This window comes from Rhinatrema bivittatum, chromosome 8, assembly GCF_901001135.1.
Source record: "Rhinatrema bivittatum chromosome 8, aRhiBiv1.1, whole genome shotgun sequence".
Taxonomy (NCBI): Eukaryota; Metazoa; Chordata; class Amphibia; order Gymnophiona; family Rhinatrematidae; genus Rhinatrema; species Rhinatrema bivittatum.
This window is the reverse complement of record NC_042622.1, coordinates 13,844,237-13,869,977: the sequence shown is the minus strand read 5'-3', so window position 1 is coordinate 13,869,977 and position 25,741 is coordinate 13,844,237. Positions and strand designations below refer to the sequence as shown.

Below are 25,741 nucleotides of genomic sequence, written 5' to 3'. Positions count from 1 at the left end.
AAATAAATAGCTGCTACTTAGCCGGATAAATTATATTCAGCTAAGTTAAACCTGCTCGCTGGCAAGAATAAAACTTATGCGCATAACTTATCTGGCCAAGTACGGCCACCTGCTGCCCGCCCACTCTCACGCTGGCTATTGACGCTGAACTTGCTTTCAGTATTGGGCCCAGAAGGCCTAATGAGGTCTCACTAGAGGCGCAGACAGAGGCAATATCAGCTTATCTTACCTGCTATACTATGCCACTGGCCATCACACAGTGACTGCTGCAGGGTCACCGATGTGGAGAACTCCCCAGCCCCGATATTCACATTCACTGTGACCTAAGAGAAAAGAGGCAGGTCAGAGCTTAGAAGCAAAGTTTGGAAACCGCAGACCCCCCCCCTCAGTTCTAGATAATCTACCACAAATGAGCTAAGGAACACCCTGCTCAGAAATGCAATTGTGTTTAGCCTGGAAGCATTCGTTATGGGGTGCGGTCTTGGCTCGGTAGCAGTGCTGTGCTCCTGGCCTTGTCTTCCACCGCAGAAGCAGCACTCACCACCTCTGGGGGTAGGGCCAGGGGAAGGAAGTCATAATCCTTGTGCAATGGGGACACCCGGCAGACAAGAGTTAAGGCCCATGCCCGGTGCTTAGTCCCAAAGCTGAGGATCGTCGCTAGGTAGGGGAGGTGGCACTGGAGTGAAAAAAAACAAACCCTGGGTTGCTGTGAACGAAGGCTCCTGGTGCCAGATCCCAGCCCAAATTCCGATTCAGCTGGAAGCCTCAAAGGAGCAGGAGACCGCCCTCATCCCCCCCACACACACACAAAAAGTTCTTGGTTTTGATCTGGTGGGAACTACGTTTGGAGGTGAAATAAAGAATGGGCGTGTTCTTTCTATTTTTCTCTTTCCTTACAAAGCCTCTGGGCTGTGAAGGTGGACGGGGTTACCTCTCGGTTGTCAGCGTGCACAGTGAGGTAGGGGCCTGTTTTCCCAGCCACATGGAAAACCAAGCCAGAAGAGGTCTGCGGGCGAACTTCCAGCATCAGTTGAAAAATGTCTCCAATCGCAACAGAATTTTCTACAGCAAAAGAAAAGTAAATCAACTTAGCAAATTTCCGGCTGCCAATGGGGAGGGCTTCCTGATGGCCGCTACTCGGGTGCAAGGTACGCCTGGTACAAGAAGCCCCTCGCTCAGTCACTACTTCTACAGAAAGGAGGTTCCTCCTTCCCGCCCCACGCCGGTATTTAGGACACAAGTGAATTTTGAACGTTGCGTGCGTAAAAAATAGCAAATACGTGCATAAGCAGCATCTACTCGCCCATTCCGCCTTTTTTAAAAGTGGAAAATACGCACTGGAGAAGGACTGGCAGAACAGGTGGACTAATTGGTAATTTGAGAGAGAGAGAGCATCTCTGTAGAGTGAGTACAACATGTCACTCTACTATTTATACCACTGTAGGGGGGGTGGGGTTACATATACAATAGGAGATATGAACACCACAGTACAAATCATTTCAACTGATGAAAGGTACAAGAGGAGTTGATTCGTACAATGCACTCTCTACCTAGCTTGTTGCACTCTCTACCTAGCTTGTTGTACAAATCAGCTCCTCTTGTGCCTTTCATCAGTTGAAATGACAGAAAATCTTCAGTGATGTGTACTGTGCTGTTCGTACCTCCTACTGTGTATGTAACCCCCCCACACACACCAAAGCCCAGTCCGCGTTAAAAGTGCCCCCTCTTACAGTGGTATAAATAGTAGAGTGAGATGTGAGAAAGAGTGCTGGCAGGGGGACAGGATGTGCTCAGGCCAGGAGGTTAGGGTGCGCTGCAGTGGAACTGGGGAGGGGGATCACGGTGTGTTTGGCATGGATTGAGGACAAGCTAAGGAGAGTGAGGTAGGGCTGAGGAGGATGGAAGAGAGAGCTGGGATGCGACAGGGAAGGAAGGCAGGGGGTTTCAGCTAGTGAATATATTTAATCCTCTCTAACCACAAATCAGAATATTAACTGTTTCCGAAGAGTAAACAAGATTGAAACAAAGAGCCTTCTACTCTTGACATAGATATTTTGCAAGGAAATCCAGTGCTGTACCTAACATCAGATATCCTCCATCAGCAGCAAAGTAGACCCCATCCTGTAGCACTCCCTCGTAGCAAGGGGTGACTCCAAAGACGCGGTCTGGGGAATTCAGGGGCTGTCCATTAATCTGCAGCTTTTTCATGCAGACATTAAAGCTGCTTCTAGAAGCTTCCTGGAAAAGAAAGAGAGTGCTTTTTTTTTTTTTTTTGTTACCGTGAACCCCTGCGGCTGTACTTTTTCCCAGCATGCAACCCTTAACCTTTCAAGGACACCCTTCTCCACCTCTGAAAGCCCTCCCCCAACATCCGTCACTTCACGGGGGCTATGGAGTCACCGTAAGGTTATAGTGTCAGGTGGCGGGAAGCATGTTTCATGCCGGCATGCCCCTCTCTCTCTCCTTACCGGAACACGAGCCTTTGCTATTCCTGCAGGGACTCCCCCTACATAAAAGGGACTCTGCGCAGTAAAGTTCCTTGTGAAAGTCATCGTTTTACTTTGCGCTCTTAGACCGTCTACGACCAGGTGTATCTTATCCCTTTCTCTGCTGAAGAAGACCTAAAAATGAACGGCAATACGTTGTTTACCATTGAAAACTCGGTCACACTTTCCATTCTCCCTCTCCCTGATGCACTAATCAAGAGGCTGGCCTTCTCGCTTCACTCACCGAGTGCCACCATCCATCGTTCCACCTGTCTTTGCTTCTGACTTGCACTTTATCCCCTTGGCTGTCCACCAGGAGAACAAACCGGCCACTGGTGACGAAGAGGGCCATGTAGGAAGTCTCTTGCTCGCTGGCCACATAGAAGAGCAAGCCGTTGGACGAATTCAGACGCACATCCATGGAAAAACGAGACCTGAAGAAAGAGACTGCGGTTCACTTGAGAAGGATTCGTCTCGTATCCCGACAAAGATGCTGACGCTCTGGCAGCCAGACTAAGCCAGCCTCTCTTTGAAAGAGCTCGGCGCTCCCTGAAGGTCTGGGAAGGGACCTCTGGAAGGACTGGGGACCCTCTGGATTTCAACCTACGGATCTACAGCAGGAACTCGATCACTGAACTAACAGCGGGGCGACGAGGGGGAAGGGGCAGTTTTGGATGTCTTTTTGCAGTCTACGTGGGGGCACTTTTAGCCCACAAACTCTGCAGCAAATTTTCAAAGGAAAACTACCCAAGTTGTTCCTTTCAGAATATTAACAGCCACAACATGTGAGGTAAAATGGCCTGGTACTTTGCATCTCCTGGTGGTGCATGCAGCGGATGGGGGACCCAGCCTAAACCTGGCTGCAGAAACGCCATGGAAGGCCCTGCACGCTTCTAGCTAGCCAGAGAGCCATCTCCATCAGGGTAAATGGCTTTCATCCTTTTATCCTGAAAAGGAGCATCTTCCCTTGGCTGAACTGGACACGAGGCCCCTGCTGGTGTGATGATCCCGACACCATAAAAGCTTGTCTGAAATGTGTTACTCCAAGGCAAGAGATCAGCTGGGAGTGTTTGGAGAAGTCACACAAGCTTCACTGGAATTTAAATGGATTTCTGCAGAAACCTATTTCAACATTACTTAGGGGAAGAAGTGCAGGGATTTGTCTGTGTTCATTTTTAGAAACAGAGAGGCCGATATTCAAAGGAGCCAGGGACTTAATTTTAGGAGTTAGCTGCCTAGATCTTTCTAAAAAAAACAAATTCTTCCCTGCTGAGCCCCTAAATTTAGTTACCTAAACAGTGGGCAGGGCTCAGCACTGGTTGTCAGCACCACTCCCCTAACTTAGGGGCCCAAGATTGGATGATTCAATAGCCATCCTAAATTCAGGAGCCTAAAGTTAAAGTTAGGTGCCAATTTTTACCCCAAAATGTGGGCGCCCAAGATGGGCTGAAAACCAGCGTCTAAACTGAGCTGCTCGGCATTTTCTGAATATCGGCTTCTAATGTTTCAATCTCACCTATCTATACCCCTTGCCTCTCTTCCTCAAACTCAGATTTGTGACTGTGGGCAAGTCACTTCACCTCCCCTGTAAGCCCTGTGGGGACAGGGAAACCCCTGCAGCACCTGAGTCTAGTAAGGCCTCCGAAGTGCCTGAAAGGTGGACTATAAATCAAATAAATCAACACATTGACATTCCAAGCTCATTAGAGCCTTGCAACCTTAATGCACTTCTCGTGGCGTTCTCTAAATTATTATAAATGGCTGGAAGTCAGCGCAGTGCCCTAGCCCTGCAGTGAGCCGTGCCAGTCCTTCTGTTACCCTTTCACTGCAGCTGAGAGAGCGCGGGAGAATACAGGAAACGTTCTAAGCGCCTTCAAAACACCCCTTCTTATTTTTTTTTAGCATTAGCTGGTAAAAGGCAGCACCAAACCGAGCCGAGGTTCGGCCGCAGCATGACCCTCACCTCTCCTGGAAGGACGCTGGGATCCCAAACTGCAGGTGGCTTGCGGGGGACCCTCCAAACTGGAATGCCCCTTGGATGGCCTTGGGGTGCTTTCCTACGTGGCAGGACTTGTCCCGGGACTGCCTGCGACCCTTTCGAGCCTGTAGGTAGGGCAGACAAAGAAGGAAAGGTGACTGCAGATCCAGCCCAGGTTCAAGAAGCAACACAGGAAAGGAATTCAGAGCCATCCAGACGGCAGCGGTGGGAGGAGTTACCTTCCTCAGAAAATCCTTCCCCTCCCTGCTACACCACTCCCTCCCCCAGCGTCCGACATGGCCCCCGACTGAGGGGGGCGGCTCAGCTTACTGGGCACTGAGTTTTACAGCAGAATGCTGAGCTGCTGCCTCACGCCTCCTGTAACGGGGGCCAGCCCGCGTCTTAGCATTTGCACTGTGGTGCCCCCTTCTTCACCGTCCACTTCTATTACTTTTGATGTGCGTTCGGTCTTCTCCTGAACTCGGATCCGCTGTGGCTGCTCACTGCTCTGGCAGCTCATGGTGACGTTGGCGCTCTGTGTATTCTGCTGCAGGTCCACAACCGTCTGGGCTTCTGCTTTCCTACGCGGAGAGAAAGAAAAAAAAAAAATCAGATCCCAAGGTGATGCCCAGGACATACACCACCGATGTTATTTCATGAGAAAGGACTCCAGCGGCGCTCGCTAATTCCCAAAACAGAGGGATTCAGGCAGCACAAAACCAGCAAAAGCACAGAGCAAGGCAGGTTCTCACAGGGGTAAAGCCCAAAGCCCATAAAATGGGCCACTGCCGATGAGTTAAAGCCACGTCTGAAGAACGTGAGCTGGAGGGGGGACTCTGCTGCCCGTCATCCTGTTTAACCGCCCTCCGTCACAGAAGGTTCCCGGTATGGCCGTAGGTGCAGGACACGCCAAAGCACATCCAACAGGGTCTGGAACAGAAAGAGCTCCCATTTACCTCCTTACAAAGACGTTACTAATGCACCCTGATAAACTGGCTATGGCCCCTGGCTCTGGGAAGCCCCCCAGAGTAATGAGGCTCAGGTCATCCTGACGTCTGTGTCTTCGCTTTCTGCTGGCTGCCTGTCTCGCTTGAAGCTGGTCGTCTACGTAAAGCTGCACTCTGGAACCAACAGAGGTGAAATGCGGGTTACGTTCTGGCAAAACATAGAAATGACGGCAGAAGAAGACCAAACGGCCCATCCAGTCTGCCCAGCAAGCTTTTGCACTTTTTTTTTCTCTCACAAACTTATGTTTCTCTTGGCTCTTAGTAACCTTTTTTATTCTATTTCCCTTCCACCCCTGCCATTAATGTAGAGAGCAGTGTTGGAGCTGCATCTAAGTGAAATAGCTTAATTAGTTAGGGGTAGTAACCACCGCAATAAACAAGCTACACCCATGCTTATCTGTTTATCCAGACTATGTAATTCAGTTCTTGTTGATTGTTGCCGGAATATAGATCCACCTTTCTTCATTCCCCCCTGCAGTTGAAGCAGAGAGCCATGCTGGCTATGCATTGGGCACTCTTGTTGCCACCCCCAGTGGTTTGCTCAAGAAGGAGAATTTCACAGCACAGAGGCATCAGCTCATTGTTCATACATTAAAGCTTGGGTAAACCGGCAACACACAATCTATTTAGTCCTTAGCAGAGCAGAGGAAAATGGAGCCTATGGTGGGGAACCGGGAAACCTAGAGCAGGATCTGAGCAGAGGCGTACGGCACAAGGCAGGGAAGCACAGAGCTAGGACGGGGATTTACTCTAAGCTGGTGTGACGACTGCTGCCCAGGGGGTTCTACCAGCCTTTCTACGGAAGCAATGCGACAGATCGTGGACAAATTACTTAAGTTATAGTTATTTTCCCTTCTGCTTCTGAGCAGAAGAAAGCAGGGACTTACTCTCTCTCATTGCTGTAGATGGCCACATAGTGACTGACGTCGTCAGCGTAAGGGTCCTTTGATGACAGCTCAGTTTTCAGGATTTTCACAGCTATTCTTCCATTCCTGATGGACACCTGACACGTTCCTTCCTACATCAGCAAAAAACATATTTAGTATCGCTCTGTGTAGTGTCCAGTAATTCCAGAGCTCTGTTTCCTGGCGGGTGTGACCACGATTCTTCCAAGCAGTCCTAAAAGGTGCCCAACATCTTTGAAAGAAAACAACTGAGGCGTGATGGAAATCGACAAAGGGGAGGACTCTCTGACGATTCACCCTCACGAGGCCTGGAACAATCCCTCTCTGGGCTGCCTGAATACATTTAGTGGCCATTTTGGTTTTGGTTCTGAAAGCTTCAGCTGTGATGAGAGACAGGTCAACACACCCAGCAGAAAGAGCTCACGCATCCCTTCCAGAAGTGAGGAAACGCAGCACAAAGCTTGACAAAGCTCATCGACAGCTCATCCCCAAATGAGCGGAAACAAAGAAATGCAATCACACGGGAGATCCCGCACCTCGGTAGTACGGTGATACAGCAGCCCGTTGTTCTGGCTGGTTCTGAAGCCAAAGCCCGTGTAAAAGTTCTCCTGAAGGCTGGGGACGCTCTTGAGAGACATCGTAAGGAAGCCGTGACCATGGAACATAACTGAGCGCGCAATCTGAAAAAATAACAGTAATAAAAGAAACGTTTTGCCACAGTGTGCTTCAGAGGGCGTAGAAATCAGTAATTACTCAGGCTGCTAATGAAAGATTACAGGGGGGCACCCAAAGCTGTCCTGGGGACCCTCCCAACTAGTCAGGTTTTCAGGCTATTCACAGCGAATATGCACGACCTGCCTGCATACACTGGATCTTCACATCTCGGTGAATATGCATGACCTGCCTGCATACACTGGATCTTCACATCTCGGTGAATATGCATGACCTGCCTGCATACACTGGATCTTCACATCTCGTGCACCTTCACTGCGGAGGACCCGGAAATCTGACTGGCCACGGGGGTCACCTGGAGAGGTTTGGGAATCCCCACTCTAGAGGCTGAACCCCAAAAATTAGGAACCTAAGTTAGGCATCTGTTTTCAGTGAAACCTAGGATCCTAAATTACTGGCTGGAAATCCATCTAAATTTAGGTTCCTGAAACGTAATATCCTAAACTTAGGGAAACTATTAATTTACTTAGATTGAGGTTCCTAGTGCTGAAAATCAGTGCTAAGCTCCTATATCTGTTCCTCACCCTAACGCTGCCTCTTCAGTTGCCCTCTTTTTAGGCTCCTAAATTTATTTATTTATTTTATTTTAATTAGAAGAATTTATATGCCACATTTATTTAACACTTTTTTATACCGATATTAGTAGCTACATCATATCGGTTTACAGCAGAACTGAAGATTGAAATTACATTAAACAGGTACCAGGGATGGGATTACATAGGAACAGATACATAGCTTGGAACTGGCAAACAAGAGCAACATTTCCACATTCCCAAGTGGCTCACAAGGTCACATTCATAATAAAATAAACATAAAACCAGCAAACAAATAAACTAAAAAATGTTGACACAGAAAACAATAAGTAATACACAGGACTTCAACATGCAAAGAAATTTCACTGAAAACACTCAAATAGTTTTAACTCAAGCCAAATGGTTCCAGAGACTGGGGAGAACTGAGCTATTCCATACGTGAAAATAAAGATCTAAGGAGGCTGAGATCTTCAGGCTATTCTTTGATAGAAATGTTACCGCGTGGATTTTCAGCTCTGGCAACTTTTTGATGAGATGAATTGGAGAAATCACTTACCTGATAATTTTGTTTTCCTTAGTGTAGACAGATGGACTCAGGACCAATGGGTTTATGCTCCCCTGCCAGCAGATGGAGACGGAGTCAGCTTTCAACGCTGACGTCACCCTAGAAACACCCCTGCAGTGACCTCAGCCATTCAGTATTTCTCTTCAAAAGCCACTGTGGACATACTATTGAAAAAACAATTTAAAATATGATTAAAATATTAAAAACGGATAACCGAAACTGTACTCAACCAGTCATAAACACCGAACCCCGGTAAAACTATAGATGCCTTGGTCTAGGGACTGGATGATGGCTTACCCGTAATCTCTATCCATTCTACAGGCGAATCCTTGGCACTGTTCTTGGGCAGCCATGGGCGGGAAGCTGCGTCCATCTGTCTACACTAAGGTCTCTATTTTCACTATCGAATGGAGTTAGCAAGGGGATTGCTTTGGCTACGCTACCCAAGCTACTCTGCCTCCTCGGACTTACCAGAGGTACCCGCTCCTCGGGGGCCTTGCACTCTCTTTACCTTTCAGATTACAGATAGGAACCGGTACTCGCTCCTTGAAGGCCCATGTTCCTGGATACTCTGAAGATTCTCTACTGCCTGGAAGATATCGCCACTACAAACAATTCTCAGCCATCCTGGATCGCTGTTCCAGTACCTGAGGGACTACAGCCCTGCCGGGCATATCAGCTCACTACTGCCACCTCTGGTGACTTCATACCTGTTTAATAAAAGAACTAATGTGCGTCTGTCTCCATACTCAAGCCTAGCCGGTGGTCCCTCTCGGGATATCCTCCCGAGGGCGTGGTCATCTGCCACCGGCCCAGGGATCCACCCACAACTATATCAAATACTACAGATTGCCATTCTACAGTCTACTAGTACAGATTTCCATCTGCTTGCTTCTCCCATCAGCATAACAGATTCAGAACAGATTGCTGACTCCTCCTTCTTAGGAGTCAATTATAACAGATTGCTACTTCTAGCAGAAAGTCTAACAGATTTCTAACACTGAGTCCATCTGGCTACTCGCTAGAAACCTGCTATTAATCAAGATGACTTAGGGAATGTCCTCTGCTATCACTGGCATCAGTAGCATGGGATCTACTTAGTGTTTGGGTACTTGCCAGGTTCTTATGGCCTGGATTGGCCACTGTTGGAAACAGGATGCTGGGCTTGATGGACCCTTGGTCTGACCCAGTATGGCAACTTCTTATCTTCTTAACACATTGTTCTTTCCTAAGCACTTCCGGCAGCTGCTTCAGAAAGGTGGGAGCCATTGCAGCAAACATCCTTTCACTGAATTCCATTAATCTGGATAGTCTCAGATAAGGAATTTCTAATAAACACTTCCCTTCTTATCGGAAGGCCCTATGTGGACAATAGAGCTTCAGAAGTGAACTGATGTACAAAGCTACATCATCATTCCAAACTCTAAGGACTAGGATACTAATCTTAAACTGGAACCTCGAAACAACAGGTAGCCAGTGGAGTGCATGAAGGACTGGCGTGATATGCTCATAATGGGTTGTTCCCTTCAGAATTCTGCACCACTTGGAGTGACTTAACAGATGAGTAAGAAGTCATCCAAGAGAGATAAAATCAAAGCCTGTAAAACTGTTCTAAAAATCCTTCGTCTCCAAATAAGGCTTGACGTTCCCCAAAATGCACAATTTGAAGAAAGATCTCTGGACCACTGACTTGATCTGGGTCTTGAAAGTAAGACCAGAATTAAGTATGATTGTAAGGTTCTTAACGTTTTTGGCAACAGAGATAGAAACAACCTTGGAACTGAAGGCTATAGATGGAAAATTTGATATTATACAAGGGCTCAGTCTTATAATTTCTGTCTTAGAAATATTAAAGGTCAAGCTATTAAGAGTTAGCCAGATAGATAGAAAGATACCCCAGGATGGTATTAACATCAGGATCTATTGTGGTAGTGAAGGCCAGACCGCCAATCATTTACAAATATTAATGAGTGTAACAGATAATGATGAGCCTTGAGGAGCTCCTCTTGTTAAAGGGGACATGGCTGAAGTCTGTTGGAACCAGTGTGTTAAACATGAGCAGAACCAAGCAAGAACCTAGGAAATTTAGGGACTTGTGAAACTAGGAGCCTACATTTAGGCACTAAGCCCTAGTAGATTTTCAAAGGGGCCAATTTAGGAGCCTAGCTCTCAAATGTAGTAACTTAAATCCTTTGAAAATTGAGCCTTTTACGCCACCTTCATACTGGATACAGAAAGGCAAAACTTTTTATTTTAATTGGGAAATTAAACACCCTGGGGCCAATTTTCAAAGAATTAAAGCTTCTAACTTTTGGAAGGGCTCCTAAATTGGCCCTTTTGAAAACTTCCTAGGGCTGAGAGCCTAAATTTAGGCTCCTAATTTAATCAGGATTATAAATTGAGGATCCTGAAAAGTGGGTGGTCAAGGGGGCGGAGTTAGGGGCTTAGCACTGATTTTCAGAAATAGGCACCTAATTTAGGAGACTAAATCTAGGCAAATAAATAATAGGCCTGAATTTGGGAGCCTAAGTTTTAGACTCCTAAATTATGTGAATTTTCAGCTGAAATTTAGGAACCTAATTTGGAGGCCTAAATTTAGGTGCTCAGCTTTTTGTGAATATCGGCCTCATGACTCTTGATACGCAAGAGATAGCCATGTGGAAACAGCTTTAGAGTATAACACATGTGCTTTTGTATCTTAATACACATTTAGATAATAAGCTAGAAGTTAGATTTGGGCACTTATCCGGTAGAATCCGGCTAGAATTTAGCTGGATAAGTTTGGGGCATATTTGGGAGGAAAGCCGATATTCAGAGTTAGCCGGTTAACTAGTGGAGCCAGCGGCTGAATGTGAACCTCAGCTTACTGGCTTGGCAGGGCGCCAGCTCTCTGCTGCGCTCCCGGAGCGCTTTCCCGATGGGCCTGCGGCAGTGCTTTAGAGAGAAGATGGGAGCAGGGTACCCAGAACTCACCCAAATTCCATGGATCAGATAACTTTGCAAGAATTATCTTTAATTCACATGGCTGCTTAGCGCTTTAACAGCTCCTGGATTCTTAATAGACTGTGATACCTGTTAAAGTGCCAACAAAACAGATAATCTCGTACACGAGCTGACACACAAAGAAAAGGCCCGAGCTGCCTCAAAAAGGTTGTGTACTATGATGTCTTTTTTGCTGGTCTTTCAACAGATATCACAGCCTCCTACGCGCTGTCACAAAGTTGTCTGCTGACCTAACGTGTTGAAACACAAGACAATTTCACTTTTAACTTGCTGCTTTCCTACTCAAAAAGGGAGCCTCAATCTAACGTCATGCACTGTCCGAGGCCTCTGTTATCACAACTCACGCCTTGCATTTTGCCAGGGATTTAGAAAACTGTAGACAAAGACAAATAGTAGTCCACATGGTTGGCCTCTTAGGGGGCTAGAGGGGCTACGTACCAGCAGGTCTAGAGTGCACCCGTAACTGACTCCAGCGGTGTTTGTACGCTTCAGGTCAACGTATTTCCCCAAAGCTTTCAGCCCCTTCATGCAGCCTCTGACGGATGCTCCATGAGGAAAAATCTTCTTTAAGCTGAAAGAAAGATGGCCTCTTTGACATTTTGTGGCAGCCCACATAAGAGAGTTGGCAAATAAATGCACACATTACACCAGCTTTCAGGGGGCGGATTGGCCTATCGGGGGATCAGGCATCCCCCCGGTGGGCCGGTCGCTCTAGTCACGTGATCTGCCGAGCTCGGCCGTGACAGAGACCTGAGCCGGCCTGGGCGGCGAATCCCCGGGCCGGTTCTTCATCAGGAATCCGCCGCTGCCAGCTTTCAAAGCAAACGTGCATGCATACGTTCACCTCGAAAATAATCCCAGCGAAATGAACCTGTGCGCAATTCCGCCTGCTAATCTAAAAGTCCAAACCCCTTCCCAGCTCCGTCCTCTGGGAACGCCAACCGGGAGCAGAGCTGGGGAAGGGTGAAGTTACGTGCACACAGGACCTGCGCGAGCACAAGTTCCACCAGTGGGAATGCCTTTGAAAATTCCCCTCCATGGTGCTTTTCAGTTCCGTTTTTAGCAGCACTGCTTGTGGCGAGATATTCTGTTCTCGGGAACCCCCTAGCTTCTCCCCCACCCCATGGCTCTCCCCAGGCACTTCAGACCTGGTCCGTCCAAGAAAAGGAAAAGAAGCACAGTGAGATCGGCATCTCTGAGGTGAGCTGGGGAGCAGGCTGAAATCACACCCCCTTCTCTTATGAGCTGACCCAGGATACGCAGTGAAGTGCACGGTGCTCCGCACATGCCTCGTGTTCAGGAACAGTGCGTGCACTGGCTCTCCTGTAACTTATTCACTGACAGGGTATCAGCATGGAACGGCAGAAGGACAACCTGCCAACCTCCACCACTGACACGGGGGCTACAAAAAAATCCAGAAAAAGTCTGGTGCACACTGGCAAAGCAAAGGCCACCTGACTTTTTGTCAAGGTGAGGGGAAGGCACTGGTCACTTCTCGTTCCAGCTCCGTTCATTCAGAAGTGCTCATTTATAAATACTCAGGAAGAAACATTGGACAGATTCATGTAGGGGTCTTCATTAGAAGGTATTAGAGCAAGAGGAGGGGCTTGAAGTAAATGCACCGCCCCTATTTTTGCAGACCAGGATTTCTCCAGCTATCGCCAGATCCGGTTCAGGGCTTACCTGCTGGGAAGCCTGGACTCTGGTGCACCTCCCAGGTAATAAGACGTGGCCGAGTCCAGCTTAAAATTGCCAGCGTCATGGTCCACTGTGAACATGGTCATTCGCTCCAGGCGTATAAAGAAACGTTTCTTACCCGAAATACTGAGGAGAATTATTTGAATCTAAAATAAAACAAAACAAAACAAAACACAGAACTAAAAAAAACTTTTTTAAATGCCCTTTGTGATTCTGCAGCTTGAATGGATCAATTCTCTGTCTTCCCTTGTGGAAGAAATGCCATCACCCGACACCGGCCCATTAGACAGCGTGCAGGCGGCCATTCACGCCGAGCCTCCGGGGACGTGCGTGGCCAGGGCGGCCCTCTGGGATGCTGTTACATGGGGGCGAAAGTTAAAGGGAAGAAATGTAAATACGGCAGGTTATGAAGCCATGGGATCTGGCACTCCACGTGTAGCAGAAAACGTTCCCACTGGAATGCCAGGTGTGAAGTAATGTTCCAGCTGAAGAGCTGGGAAGTGGGAAAGATCCCTCCAGCCGTGCTTCTCACCACTTTGTGTGCAGCGCTGCTGACTGCCAGGCTGGCAGAGTCACCTGCTGATTTTGCCATCTGGATTCCCTCATCAAAATCATAATACACAACCAGCTTTCCATCCTGGACTGCCAAGCAGAGGAACTGGCCCTGAAGGGGGAAACACAAAATGCGTTTTGAGTCTCTCCAACAAAACACTAACTGCAGACCACCAAGGAAATGCAAAATCTCCCATCGTCATCCGCTACTGGTCAAAAACCCATCTGTGATTATGTCAGCTTAGATTTATTAATAGATAAATCACCCCAGAAACACTGACTTGACCCAGCACTAGACAGAATAAACCAAAACAATCAAAATCAGACCCGATTTTTTCACTCATGGTTGGAGAAAAATAATAGGCTAATTTTCAGAATTTAGGCTTGAAGAGGCCCATATTCAAAAGCATTTAGACGGCTAACTCAGACGTTAGCCAGCCAAATGAATATTTGGGCACATATCTAGCTAAAGTCTAGGCCACCTAATAAGTGAGGAATCGAGAATTCAGCCAGATAAGTTAGGGGGCATTTCAGGGGCATAACTGGGAGGAGATGAGTTAGCCGCTTAACTCCAAGATTCAGTGTTAGCCAGATGGCTTAGCCGGCTAAGTCTGGTCATGCCAGATAAGCTTATCTGGCTAATTTTGCTATCTGGACTATGTCTAAATATGGACCTCCTAGGTTTTGGAGTTAGGCTCCTAAATTAGCTCTTTTGAAATTTTCCTAGGACTGAGTTCCTAAGCTTAGGCTCCTAGTTTTATTAGGTTCCCAGATTTAGGACCCTAAAATGTTGGTGGCTCTGGGGCAGAGTTAGCATGGGGAAACAAAGTCAGGGGCCTAGCATGGATTTTCAGAACTAGGCACCTACTTTAGGAACTTAAATATAGGAAAATAAAGAGCAGGCCTGAATTTAGGGGCCTAACATTTAGGACCCTAAATTTATGTGAATTTTCGGCTGAAAATTTAGACTCCTAAGTTTGGCCTAAAATAGATCCCTAACTTAGGCCTGGATTTTCTAAAATCGCAGGCCTTAGTGAATCGCGTGGTACCGAGGGGTGGGCTTGCGATTGCACCACCACGGTGGTGCAATCGCTGCCGGCTTTCGCAAACCAATAGCGCCACCGTGAAAGGTGGTGCCATTGGGCGCGTTACTGGCGGCGATAAGGGGGGCCTTACCTTTTCGCCGTCAGCGAAAAGGTAAGGCTTTTCGCATGCGAAAGCTATAGAAAATGACCCCCTTAGGGACCTAATTTAGAGGCCTAAATTTAGCTCAGCTTTTTTTGAATTTCTGCCCCAATGTGACTTGTCCCAAGGTAAGAATCTGTGGCAGTGCCAACAGGAACCCCCATGACCAACGTTTCCAGTTCCGTTACCTCGTTCTCCAGCAGGAAGATAATGCCATTGTAAGAAACCACCCGGATCTCCTGCTCAAACCGCTTTGTGCTGCTTATCTGGCTTTCCAGTTTGATTTCGGCATAACCAGTTCCATCAAAATAGGAGCCATCTGTGATCCAAGGGTCGCCAGTTGATTTTGACCTGGACATGATGGAGTGAGAGGAAGAAACCGAGATCATTGTCCACCACACTTCAGGTTCTCCAGGTAAATGCCAACAGGTGGGTTGCAGTGCACAGAACTTAAGACTGTCACAAACTGGGTGGGGGTGTCTTCTTAAGACACAGAATGGAAGGACGTCTCATCTATCCAAGATTCGCATCAGTCCTCTGAATCAAAGCAGGACTATCTTTGCTGCCAACTTGTGGCAGATCTGCAGCTCAGCACTAAATGACGGGCTGGAGGATTCTCAGAAGCCGTGTGCTAACCCTGCTCCCCGGTAAGTGATGACTTTGCCTCAGAAGTTCTCAGGTACACCACTGCAGTCTGGTTTTCAGATCTCCGCAATGAATACGCAGGAGATATGTTTGCATACAGTGGAGGAAGTGCATGAAAATCTTATCCCATGCACATTCATTACAGATATCCTGAAAACCGGGCTGGCTACGGTGTGAACAGCTCCTTGGCATCTGTGCTCCTGGTTTCTACAATATTTAGTCACAGCTATGCTAAACACAGGATGGGAAGGGCAAAGTGAGGCACACATACACTAATGCCTTTGATGCATTTTACCTTGCACAGGGTTTATCCTTGATTGTGTCCACTTGGAAGGTTTCTTTAAAATTGTACAGACTTATCACCTCCTCATTGAGCGTGTCCATCTCTATGCAGCCTCGATAATTTGGGTAGTCGAGAAGATCAGGTGGCTGAAGGATGAGAGAAAACATGGGCATCCTGCAGCCATTATACCATTCCGCATCACCCCATCACTTCTTGCAAAAAAACCACTAACAAAATGTTTTGGAGTACCACTCCATTCTGTGCTACGTCTGATATTATTTCAAGGCAGTTTGCAGCATCCATTACATAGCAAAGGCATGAAGGGGGTCAAGCTGCTCTGGGCATTTCCAACTGGTTCAATAAGGCAGGATACAAGTCAAAAAAGAAAACCCCTGGAACCAAATGCTAACCCCAACCCACAACCCCCAATCCCAAACGCGAACCTAATCCTATCCCTGTGACACCTGGTGACTGGATTTAGGCCCCATGAAACTGTGTTCCAGAAGAAGTCCTGGTGGACGGCTTCTGGCCTCAGGACTGGCACTGCAATGACTGATAAAACAGAGGAAAGATACAAGGGGAGCTGCGAATGATGGACAGGATCCCACCCTGGTTCTGACTAAGCGAGGAGAAAGATGGAAGTACCAGGCCAAGAAAAAGGCGTGGAGGACTAGGAAAGGTGGGAAATGGAATGAATCCGCGCTCCAAGTTACCGTAAAGCTGGAGGGGTATCCCCCCACGTAGAAGACCACGCGGTTTGGTTCCAGATTGAGTAGCCCTTGCTGTCCTCGGGCTCTGCTGTCTCCTTTAGTCTCATGCAATGTTTTCTTCTCCACAGTCACAGACATGTGCCCATACTGAAGAATTCTGAAGAGCAGATAAGGTTGATCAGAATTTAAAATGGAGAAATTACTTACCTGATAATTTCATTTTCCTTACTGTAGACAGATGGACTCAGGACCAATGGGTTATGTTCTCCTCTGCTAGCTGAAGGAGATGGAGTCAGGTTTCAAAGCCGACATCACCATAGATACACCCCTGCAGTGACCTCAGCCTCCCAGTATGCTCTTCAAAAGCCATGTGGACATGCTATTGAAAAACTTGAATACAATTTAATAACTTGATTAAGAACTTGATTAAAACTGGTGACTGTAACTGTACTCAACCAAACATAAGTGCTGAATCCCAGCAATATTATAGATGCCCAGATCTAGGGACTGGGTGACGGCTTACCCGTAACCTCTTGGAACAGATATTCATTTCATGGGAGATTCCTTGGCACTGTTCTTGGGCAGCCGTGGGCGGGATGCTGAGTCCATCTGTCTACACTAAGGAAAACAAAATTATCAGGTAAGTAATTTCTTCATTTCCTAGCGTGTAGCCAGGTGGACTCAGGACAATGGGTTGTACAAAAGCTACTTGGTCCGGTTAGCACTGCCCTCACAAAGGCTGTGTCTTCTCAGGCTTGGACATCCAGGCGATAGAACCTGAAGAAGGTTTGCAAGGAAGACCAAGTCGCTGCTCGGCAGATGTCGACAGGAGACAGTAGCTTAGCTTCCACCCAGGATATTGCCTGGGCCCTAGTGGAATGAGCTTTAACCTAAAGGGTAAAGACTTCCCTGCCTCTACATAAGCTCCCGTGATCACTTCCTTGATCCAGCGACTATGGTAGCTTGTGAAGCTACTTCCCCTTGTTTCCTTCCACCATGAAGAACAAACAAGCAGTCTGTCTTGCGCACCGGTTCTATATGTTCTAGATACCATATTAACAGCCTACTGACGTTTAAGTGGCATAGGAGGCGATAGTCTTCTGGGTCCTTGCGTCTATCTAGAGACAGTAAGGAAATGGACTGGTTCAGGTGAAACTCCAACACTACCTTTGACAAGAAGGAAGGGACAGTGAGAAGCTGCAACGTTCCCAGAGTCAACGTTCCCAGAGTCAACTGGAGTCAACTGGAGGAATGGCTCCCGACATGACAGCACCTAGATTTCAGAGATAAAACGATTCAAGTCTTCAGTGTTAACAGGCATAGAGACAGAGTGTGCAGTGGCCGAAAGGAAGGCCCTGCAAAGAAGTCCAATACTAGATTGAGGTTCCATAGGGGGACAGGCCACATTAAGGGTTGTCGGAGGTTTTTAACTCCTTTTAGGAAACGGGCCAAGTCCGGATGTGTCAATAGGCGGACTCCGTTCACTTCGCCTCTGAGACAGTTGAGAGCCGCCACCTGGACCTTCAAGGAGTTGAGGGACACTCCTTTGTTCAGGCCATCCTGTAAGAATTCCAGAATCATGGGGATCTTGATCAACAGAGGAGAGAGCTCACGTTCCTCGCACCAGGCCTCAAATATTCTCCAGATCCGCAAGTACACCAAGGATGGCGAGAACCTCTGCATGCAGAGCAAAGTGGCAATTACTGTTGCCGAATATAAACGCTTCTTCAGGCAAGCCCTCTCAAGGACCAGACCATAAGACAAAACAGAGTTGGGTCCTCATGAAGGGATCAGACCTTGTTGGAGAAGGTCCCTGTGCAGAGGGAGGTAAAGGGTTCTCCACCAGAAGGTGCTTCACCTCTTTTAGAAAATAGGCCACGTCCAGATGAGCCGACAGTGAGGTCCGTTCACCTCACCACTGAAACAGGAGAGAGCTGCTACCTGCACCTTCAAGGAGTTAAGGGCCAAACCTTTATTCAAGCCATCCTGCAAAAATTCCAGAATTAGTGGGATTTTGGCCGCCCAAGAGGGGACACCGTATTCCTTGCAATGGGCCTCAAATACTCTCCAGGCTCGCACATATGCTAAGAACGTAGAGAACATCTGAGCTCAGAGAAATGTGGCAATTACCGCTGCAGAATATCTTCACTTCATCAGGCGAGCCCTCTCAGACCATAAGACAGAATCGAGTCGGATCCTTGTGAAGGACCGGTCCCTGCTGTAACAGATCCCTGTGTGGTGGGAGGCACAGGGGGGTCTCCACCAGGGTCTCCGCATGTCTGCAAACCATGGACGCCTGGGCCAATTTGGAGCTACTAGTAGGACTAAATTTATTATTTATTTATTTTTAATTTTTATATACCGAGGTTCTTATAGAGACTACAAATCACTCCGGTTTACATATAACGATAAACTGCCCAACAGAGATAAGGGGCTTTACATAGAACAGTGGCACATATGGAACAATATAACTGGATGACAACTAAACCCCTGTGGTGGTGATTCTGCTAATGACCTTGCCTAGAAGGGGCCATGGAAGGAAGCCGTATAGCATTTCTTCTTCTGGCCAGGTCTGAACAAGAGCATCAATCCCCAGAGACCATGAATCTCTTCTGTGACTGAAGAATCGAGGAACCTTTGCATTGTGAGATGCGGCCAACAGGTCGATGGACGAGAGGCCCCAGCGATCTACTATCACAGTTGAAAGGCTTCAGCTGACAACACCCACTCTCCTGGATCTAGACTCTCTCTGCTTACAAAGTCTGCTCTGACGTGGTCTTTTCCTGCGATGTATGAGGCTGAGATTGTCTGTAGATGTATTTCCGCACATTCCATAAGGAGGTCTATCTCCTGAGACACCTGTTAGCTCTTGGTTCCTCCCTGGCAGTTGATGTAGGCTACCGTCGTTGCATTGTCCGACATTATGTGGACCGCTTGACCCTGGAGTCTGTGGCAGAATTGCAAGCATGCCAGCCTCACTGCCCGGGCTTCCAGGCAATTGATCTTCCTGAGTGCCTCTTCCTCCATCCAACGTCCCTGGCCCATGAGTTCCTGACAGTGAGCTCCCCAGCCCTGGAGACTCGTGTCCGTTGTAAGAACCAGCCAGTTCAGAGAGTACAGGTACTCCCCCCTGCTCAGTTAAGCCTCCTGCAGCCACCATTTGAGTTGAGAGCAGACTCCCATCGGTAAGTGAAGCCAAATCGGATAGTCTTGAGACTGCGAGTTTCAACGTGACAGCAGCAAGCGTTGAAGTGGGTGCATGTGTGCTCTTGCCCACGGCATTACTTCCAAGGTTGCCGCCATCAAACCAAGAATTTGGAGATAGCTCCTCACCGTCGGGCGTACTGAATTCATCACCTGAAGCACATCAACTTCCGTATCGTGTTGGGAGGAAGACCTTGCTCTGCCTGGTGTCAAATCGAACTTCCAGATACTCCAACGACTGGGAAGGCTCGAGACTACTCTTGTCCAGGTTTACTACCAAAACAAGTTCCTAAAGCAAGGAGGTCACCCTGTTAGTCACTTGGAGACTTTCTTCCACGGACTTGACCCAGATCAACCAGTCGTCCAAGTACGGACATACAAGGATTCCTTCTCTTCTCAACTCTGCTGCCACAACCAACATAATCTTGGAAAATGTTCTTGGGGCGGTGGCTAGGCCAAAGGGCGGTGCCCGGAACTGATAATGGTGACCCAGTATGGCAAAGCGTAGGAAGCATTGGAATATGTAGGTAGGCCTCGGATAGGTCCAGGAAGGTTAGGAACTCTCCTGGTTGTACAGCCATTATCAAGGAGCATAAGTTCCCATGCAAAAATGACTCACTCGTAAGTGACTGTTGACACTCTTGAGGTCCAGGATGGGGCGAAAGGAACCTTCCTTCTTGGGCACGATGAAATAAATAGAATAACGCCCTGTATTTTCCTGGGGCATAGGTGCTGGGATTACAGCCCTCATCCTGAGTAGCCTTAAAAGATTAATCTTTACTGCCTGCTTTTTGTGCCGGGTGTGGCAAGGAAACATCATGAATACGTCCTGAGGAGTGCTGCTAATCCATCATGTGAATGGGAGGAGCCGGGCTCAGCGAAGTCTGGGGAGCCCAAATCCCCTTGGGTTTCCTCACAGTGCTGACACAAGTTGGAATCCAGGTCAGGCTGAGAAGCCCTAATATGACAAGCAGCGCAGAGATCAAGGCGCTTATGTTTCTTGGCTGCCGGTGCCATTGGTGGTGGTAACGGTGCGTTTGATCGGCTCGCACGTAAAAATTTATGCGCACAAATTTTGAGAGCCTAGGCAGGACGCGACGAGGCACATGCACAGCCTGTGCACCCGGGCTTTCCTGTATCCTGCACATAAGTACACGCGCAATGTTATCTGTGTGGCCCATGCGCAGAGCCGACACACTGCGCATACCAACGTCCTATGACGGGCAATATGAGACGCACAAAGACACGTGCAAGATGGCGCCGCCGCAGCCTACCACACAGTGTGCTGACCAAGCGTAAAGCCGCTCAACCTGCTCATAAGCCCACTTTCTTATGCCCCAACGGGAATGGGAATGACGCTGGTATAGCGCGCCGAGCAAGGAGACTGGAGGAAGTCTTACCGAAATCCCCTCTTCTCTGAAGGTAAATCTTCTTCCATTTTTTTTTTTAAACTTACCTGGGCTCAGCGCTTACCGGCTGAGTACAGAGACGGTCTCCAGCTGCCGGGGGAGAGGGCTTTGGCTGTCAACTCCATGCTTGGCTTCCTGCACCCGCTGCCTTTCAACTGCTTGAGCAGCAAAGTCCATGCTGGGAACCGGCTACCAGACCAAGGCACATCTGTGAGGGATCTCGGAAATCGCCTCATGAATTCTCAACTGGGGGAGGGACCTTTAGGTATCACCGCAGGAGAGCGGAGCTCAATCTTTTCTCCAATTTAAAAGTAGAATTTCTCCTTCCAAAAAGTATAGCAATCCCCATAGGTAGAGGTACGTCTACCATCTGCTGGAGATGGAGAAATACTGAAGTGCTGAGATCACTGCAGGGGTATATCTAGGGTGACGTCAGCTTTGAAACCTGACTCCGCCTCCATCTGCTGGCAGGGGAGCATAAACCCATTGGTCCTGAGTCCATGTGGCTACACACTAGGAAAATATAACATTTCAGAATCATGGTCCCCACCCAACCAAAGAAACATTTCTTCAAACACGGCTGAGTAATAAATATAAGCATGTCAGAAAAGCAAAATCAGATTTGCGCCCTGCAACATTTCAGACCATAAAATGGATATGCATATGGAATAAGAACATAAGAGGCGCTAATACTGTTCACACCAAGGTCTATCGACGCCAGCTTCCCCCTCTCCAGGTTACAAGTACCAAGCACATCTTAAAAAGTTGATCTGTTTCTTGTTACTCACGCCCAGAGATAGCAATGGCTTTCCTTAGACTGCCTGGCTAATATTTGTTATGGACAATTCCTTTGCCCAAATCTCTTTTAAACCCCTCTATGCCCGTCAACTTGACCACATCTTCTAGCACAGATTCCACAGCTTGATCGTGCGCTATGTGAAAAGGTACTTTCCATGATCATGGGGTGTCCCCCCTTGTTTTAAAATTGGAAAGGCTAAACAGCCATCCTTTGTTCACCCCTTCCACCTCACTCATGATTTTTTAAACTTCTATCCTGTCCCCTCTCAGCTGTCTTCATTCCAAGCTGTAGAGTCCTAATCTGCGCAGCCTCCCATCATAGGAGAGATGTTCCATCTCCTTTATTATTTTTGTCACCCTCCTCTTCACCTTTTCTAGTGCCAGTATGTCTTTTTTGAGATGAGGCAACCAGAGGAGCACTCAAGATGCAGCCACACCATGGCTCAATACAGAGGCAAAATGATATTTTACGTTTTATTCTCCATTCCTTTTCAGGTCATCCCTAGCTTTCTATTTTCTTTTCTTTACCACTGCCACACAAGGAACCGTGGATTTCAATATAATGACCACAAGGAGTCCAAGGTCCTTTTTCTGGTGGTGACTCCCAATACAGAGCATCGTGTACCTGTAATCGGGATTAGTTTTCCCTATGTGCATCACTTTGCAATTTCTCAAATTAAGTTCATCTGCTGTTCAGATGCCCAGCCTCCTAGTCATCTGCAATTCCTCTCAATCTTGCAAATCTGATCCCTTCACTCGTCATTCCCTTTTCCAGATCATTTGTAAGCAAGTTAAACACCACCAGTCCCAGTACAGATCTCTGGGACACTCCACTAATAACCTTTCTCCATTTGGACAACTGACAATTTACTCCTCCCCTCCGTTGTATTTCAAGGTCACCTGGTTACCTTTCAATGCTGATGGCAGCAAACTGTTCATCAATGTCCTCATCGACAGTCAGAAGCGTTGGCTCTTCCTCTCCCAGTTTATACACCCACTGGACTTTTGCATCTTTCATCACAACGCCCATGTAATCACCCAAGGCCTGGAGGGGAAGAGCAGACATCCAGTGAGCAGAAGCTAGACGCCAAACCAGCCAGCGCGTTGTTACTGCTTCGTCTATGGAGCCCACATCGATGTACAGCAAGCCCAAAAGACCAACCAGTGGGACCATAACTCACACTTCTCAACTCTCTCCCACGTTTCACACAACCACTGTCTTCAAGAGTCTCTACCAGTTCTGAGAGCAGTCCAGAAAATTCCCACCTACCCCATTACACTATCAAACACAATTGTATTCTTCTGCTCTGAAGGATAATACCTGGTGCTCATAGACAGAGAGACACAGGCCCAGCTAACGTGGGCTGCTGCTTGCAAAGAACATTGAAGGAGATAGCGCTTACATCCTGGGGGCCGAGGTAGAGAACAAAGTGGCCGGCAGTTTTTGCTGCTTGGCGTTTCTGCTTGGATTTCGGCTCAGGGTTCTGGATGTGGAACTTGAGGGATGTATAAGCTGCCAAATCCCGGACGTTGCTAGGTGTTCGCAGCCGCACTCCTGAGGTGCCATTAAACCTCATGGGTACCTTCACCTGAACACAGGAAGAGAAAGCAGAGTCATCAAAGAAACTTTGAAAACCCTTTGAGTTTCTTTTTCTTTTTTTTTATAATTTAATGTTTATTGACCATAATAGTAATAAAAGAAAAACAATACTATAACAGCCCATAGGCAAATTCAGTAACTTATGGTACAATTTTCAAATATTCATCACCATCTCACCCCCACCCCTTCTGACATATTATAGTTATTACACAGCAAGCAAATATTATAGTTAAACAAAGAAACAGAAAAAGAGAAGATAGCACATAGAGGAGGTTAACATTTATAATCACAATTGAATATGCAAAATCAAGATTGATCTTCCTTCAACCGCTTGATATATGGATCCCATTTTTTGTGAAATTTCTCAAGGCTATCATGCTTCAAAACAGTAAGATGACAAAGAAAACAGATATTATGCAGGCTTTTACTCACCACCTCAATAGGAGGACAGGAAATCTGCTTCCAATAAGTCGCTAAGGATAATCTGGCACAATTTGTACTATTAACCCCTGAACCAAACCCGATACGTCAGGGACTGATATGCTTAGTAAAAAGTATCCTAGGCCTTTAGGAATCACTTGCTGAGTTAGCAACTTAATAAATGTAATTATATCATCCCAAACGTTTGACACTTTCGAGCATTCCCACCAAATGTGGAACACAGATCCCCACAGCCCCACACTGCCTCAAACAATCTGGAGAAAGTTATTATAGTTTCAATGAAACCTCTCAGGAGTCAAGAGCCACCCATACCGAAGTTTCTATTCATTCTCTGCTAAAAGTGATGATATGGAACTTTTACCAACTGAGGGAAAGCAAAGATCCCATGCATCCTCCTGCAAAGCTCCCCAGGATATTACCTGCTTCGGCTTAGGCGTAGCTTCTCCAAATAGATTCCCTTTTAATCCTCCCATGACTATCACACAACCCTTCCGAGAACAATCTGCCTTTAGAAAGTGCCCAAACAACTTGTGTAGGCCACATATAATGTCATATCTGACTCGAAGGGTATAAATCTTCATCAACAAGATTATATTCCTCCCTCAGCACTACCAAATCAACAGGTTCTAGAGATCGCAAGCCCGAAGCATCCCCTCTAATAAAGTCGATTGAATTAAGTCCAGGAGGAACATTCTTATTAAAGCATAAAGGGGGTCTTTAAAAACCCTCTCCACTCCCCAGCAATAGCTCTTTGCAGGTATCCCAAAGCTTCAGCGTATGTCGAGTGTACGGAGAGACACGAGCCAGTAATGCTCTACATTTCCTGGCTACCCAAAACTGTGATTTAATTGGAACATCTCCCATACCTGCCTTCTCCACATCTGCCCAGGGTTTAAAGTTATTTTGTAAACGCCAGACTACAACGATTCTCATCTGCGCTGCCGCCCTCCACCACCTGCAGCTTTGGGTAAATATAGAACTTTTTGTGCCTCTATCGGAGTTCTCTTTTTCCAGATGAAGCTAAAGGCAAGCTTCTGCAGGTTTTTTTTGTTTGGTGTTTAAAGAAAAGTGTCAGAAATATATTTGAATATCCCCCATTAACTCTGACGCAGGCCTCGGGGGAGGAATATAATCCGTGAACCCCACAGAATAAAATTGGCTCCCGCCCCAAATTTCGCATGAACCTTTAAAACAAAAAAAATCCCGGTAAAGCACCTGATATGTTCCAACGAAAGAAAAGGTGCCATCGGGTTCAGGGAAGTAGAGCATTGCAATGAAATACGAAGGGGTCGCGCAGCACGGGGAGGCCGGTGGCATGGCAGAACACAGGTGCTCACTGCACTTTAACACCGGAGGCGCCGTGCCATTCTCCCCCCTCTGCACACATCCCTGGCCCCTCAACTCACCTTGCTCGCAGCATTTCTGGCCTGCGAGATCAGCTGGCGGATACGCAGGATGTTGTTGGAGACGCTGGCATTCTGGCTCCTGTGGTTCTCCAGGCTGCTCAGCTTCTCCAGCAGCTGCGGGATGGTGCTCTCCAGGTTGGAAACTGGTTTATTTCAGGCCGTAAGCCAAACACAAGAGAAAGGAACAAGAAGGAGACAGCTGTGAGCTCCGAGGGAGCAGGGCTGGCAGCTGCTCACATACAATACTACGAGGCATGCAAAGAAACGCAAGAGAGGAAAAAAAACTAAACAAACCACAATGTGAACCTAGAAACTGGAATGGATACCAGGGGATGCTTAGTATTAACCAAGCAGCAAACCCTAACAAATGGCAATATATGTCAGACAGGGCCTAGCGCAGACTGAAATGCTCACGGCCTGGGTCCTTACGGCTGACAGGGAAACCTTGCTACAGAAGTCTTACCCCATTTCCTCCTTCACGTGCTAAGAATGATGTAGCATATTTTACGGATACCAGACCAAAATGGCACCCTGCGAAGCCCAAGGATCCCAGTGGGCTGACATACCCCACCCTGCCACTTGAAAGGAGACGCCCCAGGAC

At 47.4% G+C, this 25,741-nt stretch overlaps 1 protein-coding gene across 5 annotated transcripts in view; it reads right to left on the bottom strand.

Moving 5' to 3' along the window:
• The window catches only part of LAMA5 (laminin subunit alpha 5), a 241,584-nt gene that overhangs the window by 10,135 nt on the left and 205,708 nt on the right, over nt 1-25,741 (bottom strand). For 3 of the 5 annotated variants that reach the window (XM_029611751.1, XM_029611752.1, XM_029611753.1), the window contains 19 exons: nt 25,141-25,283; nt 23,097-23,282; nt 22,602-22,738; nt 16,286-16,439; nt 15,585-15,718; nt 14,833-14,995; nt 13,440-13,571; nt 12,893-13,053; nt 11,648-11,780; nt 6,913-7,056; nt 6,359-6,489; nt 5,421-5,585; nt 4,916-5,045; nt 4,450-4,589; nt 2,731-2,920; nt 2,469-2,621; nt 2,079-2,238; nt 932-1,062; nt 230-323 (listed from right to left, as the gene is read on the bottom strand). In XM_029611751.1, coding sequence (XP_029467611.1) covers nt 230-323; nt 932-1,062; nt 2,079-2,238; nt 2,469-2,621; nt 2,731-2,920; nt 4,450-4,589; nt 4,916-5,045; nt 5,421-5,585; nt 6,359-6,489; nt 6,913-7,056; nt 11,648-11,780; nt 12,893-13,053; nt 13,440-13,571; nt 14,833-14,995; nt 15,585-15,718; nt 16,286-16,439; nt 22,602-22,738; nt 23,097-23,282; nt 25,141-25,283 — 2,781 coding nt within the window. Of the gene's footprint in view, nt 1-229; nt 324-931; nt 1,063-2,078; nt 2,239-2,468; nt 2,622-2,730; nt 2,921-4,449; nt 4,590-4,915; nt 5,046-5,420; nt 5,586-6,358; nt 6,490-6,912; nt 7,057-11,647; nt 11,781-12,892; nt 13,054-13,439; nt 13,572-14,832; nt 14,996-15,584; nt 15,719-16,285; nt 16,440-16,484; nt 16,901-22,601; nt 22,739-23,096; nt 23,283-25,140; nt 25,284-25,741 lie in introns of those variants that run through there. The other 2 variants (XM_029611755.1, XM_029611754.1) reach the window with 2 other exon arrangements.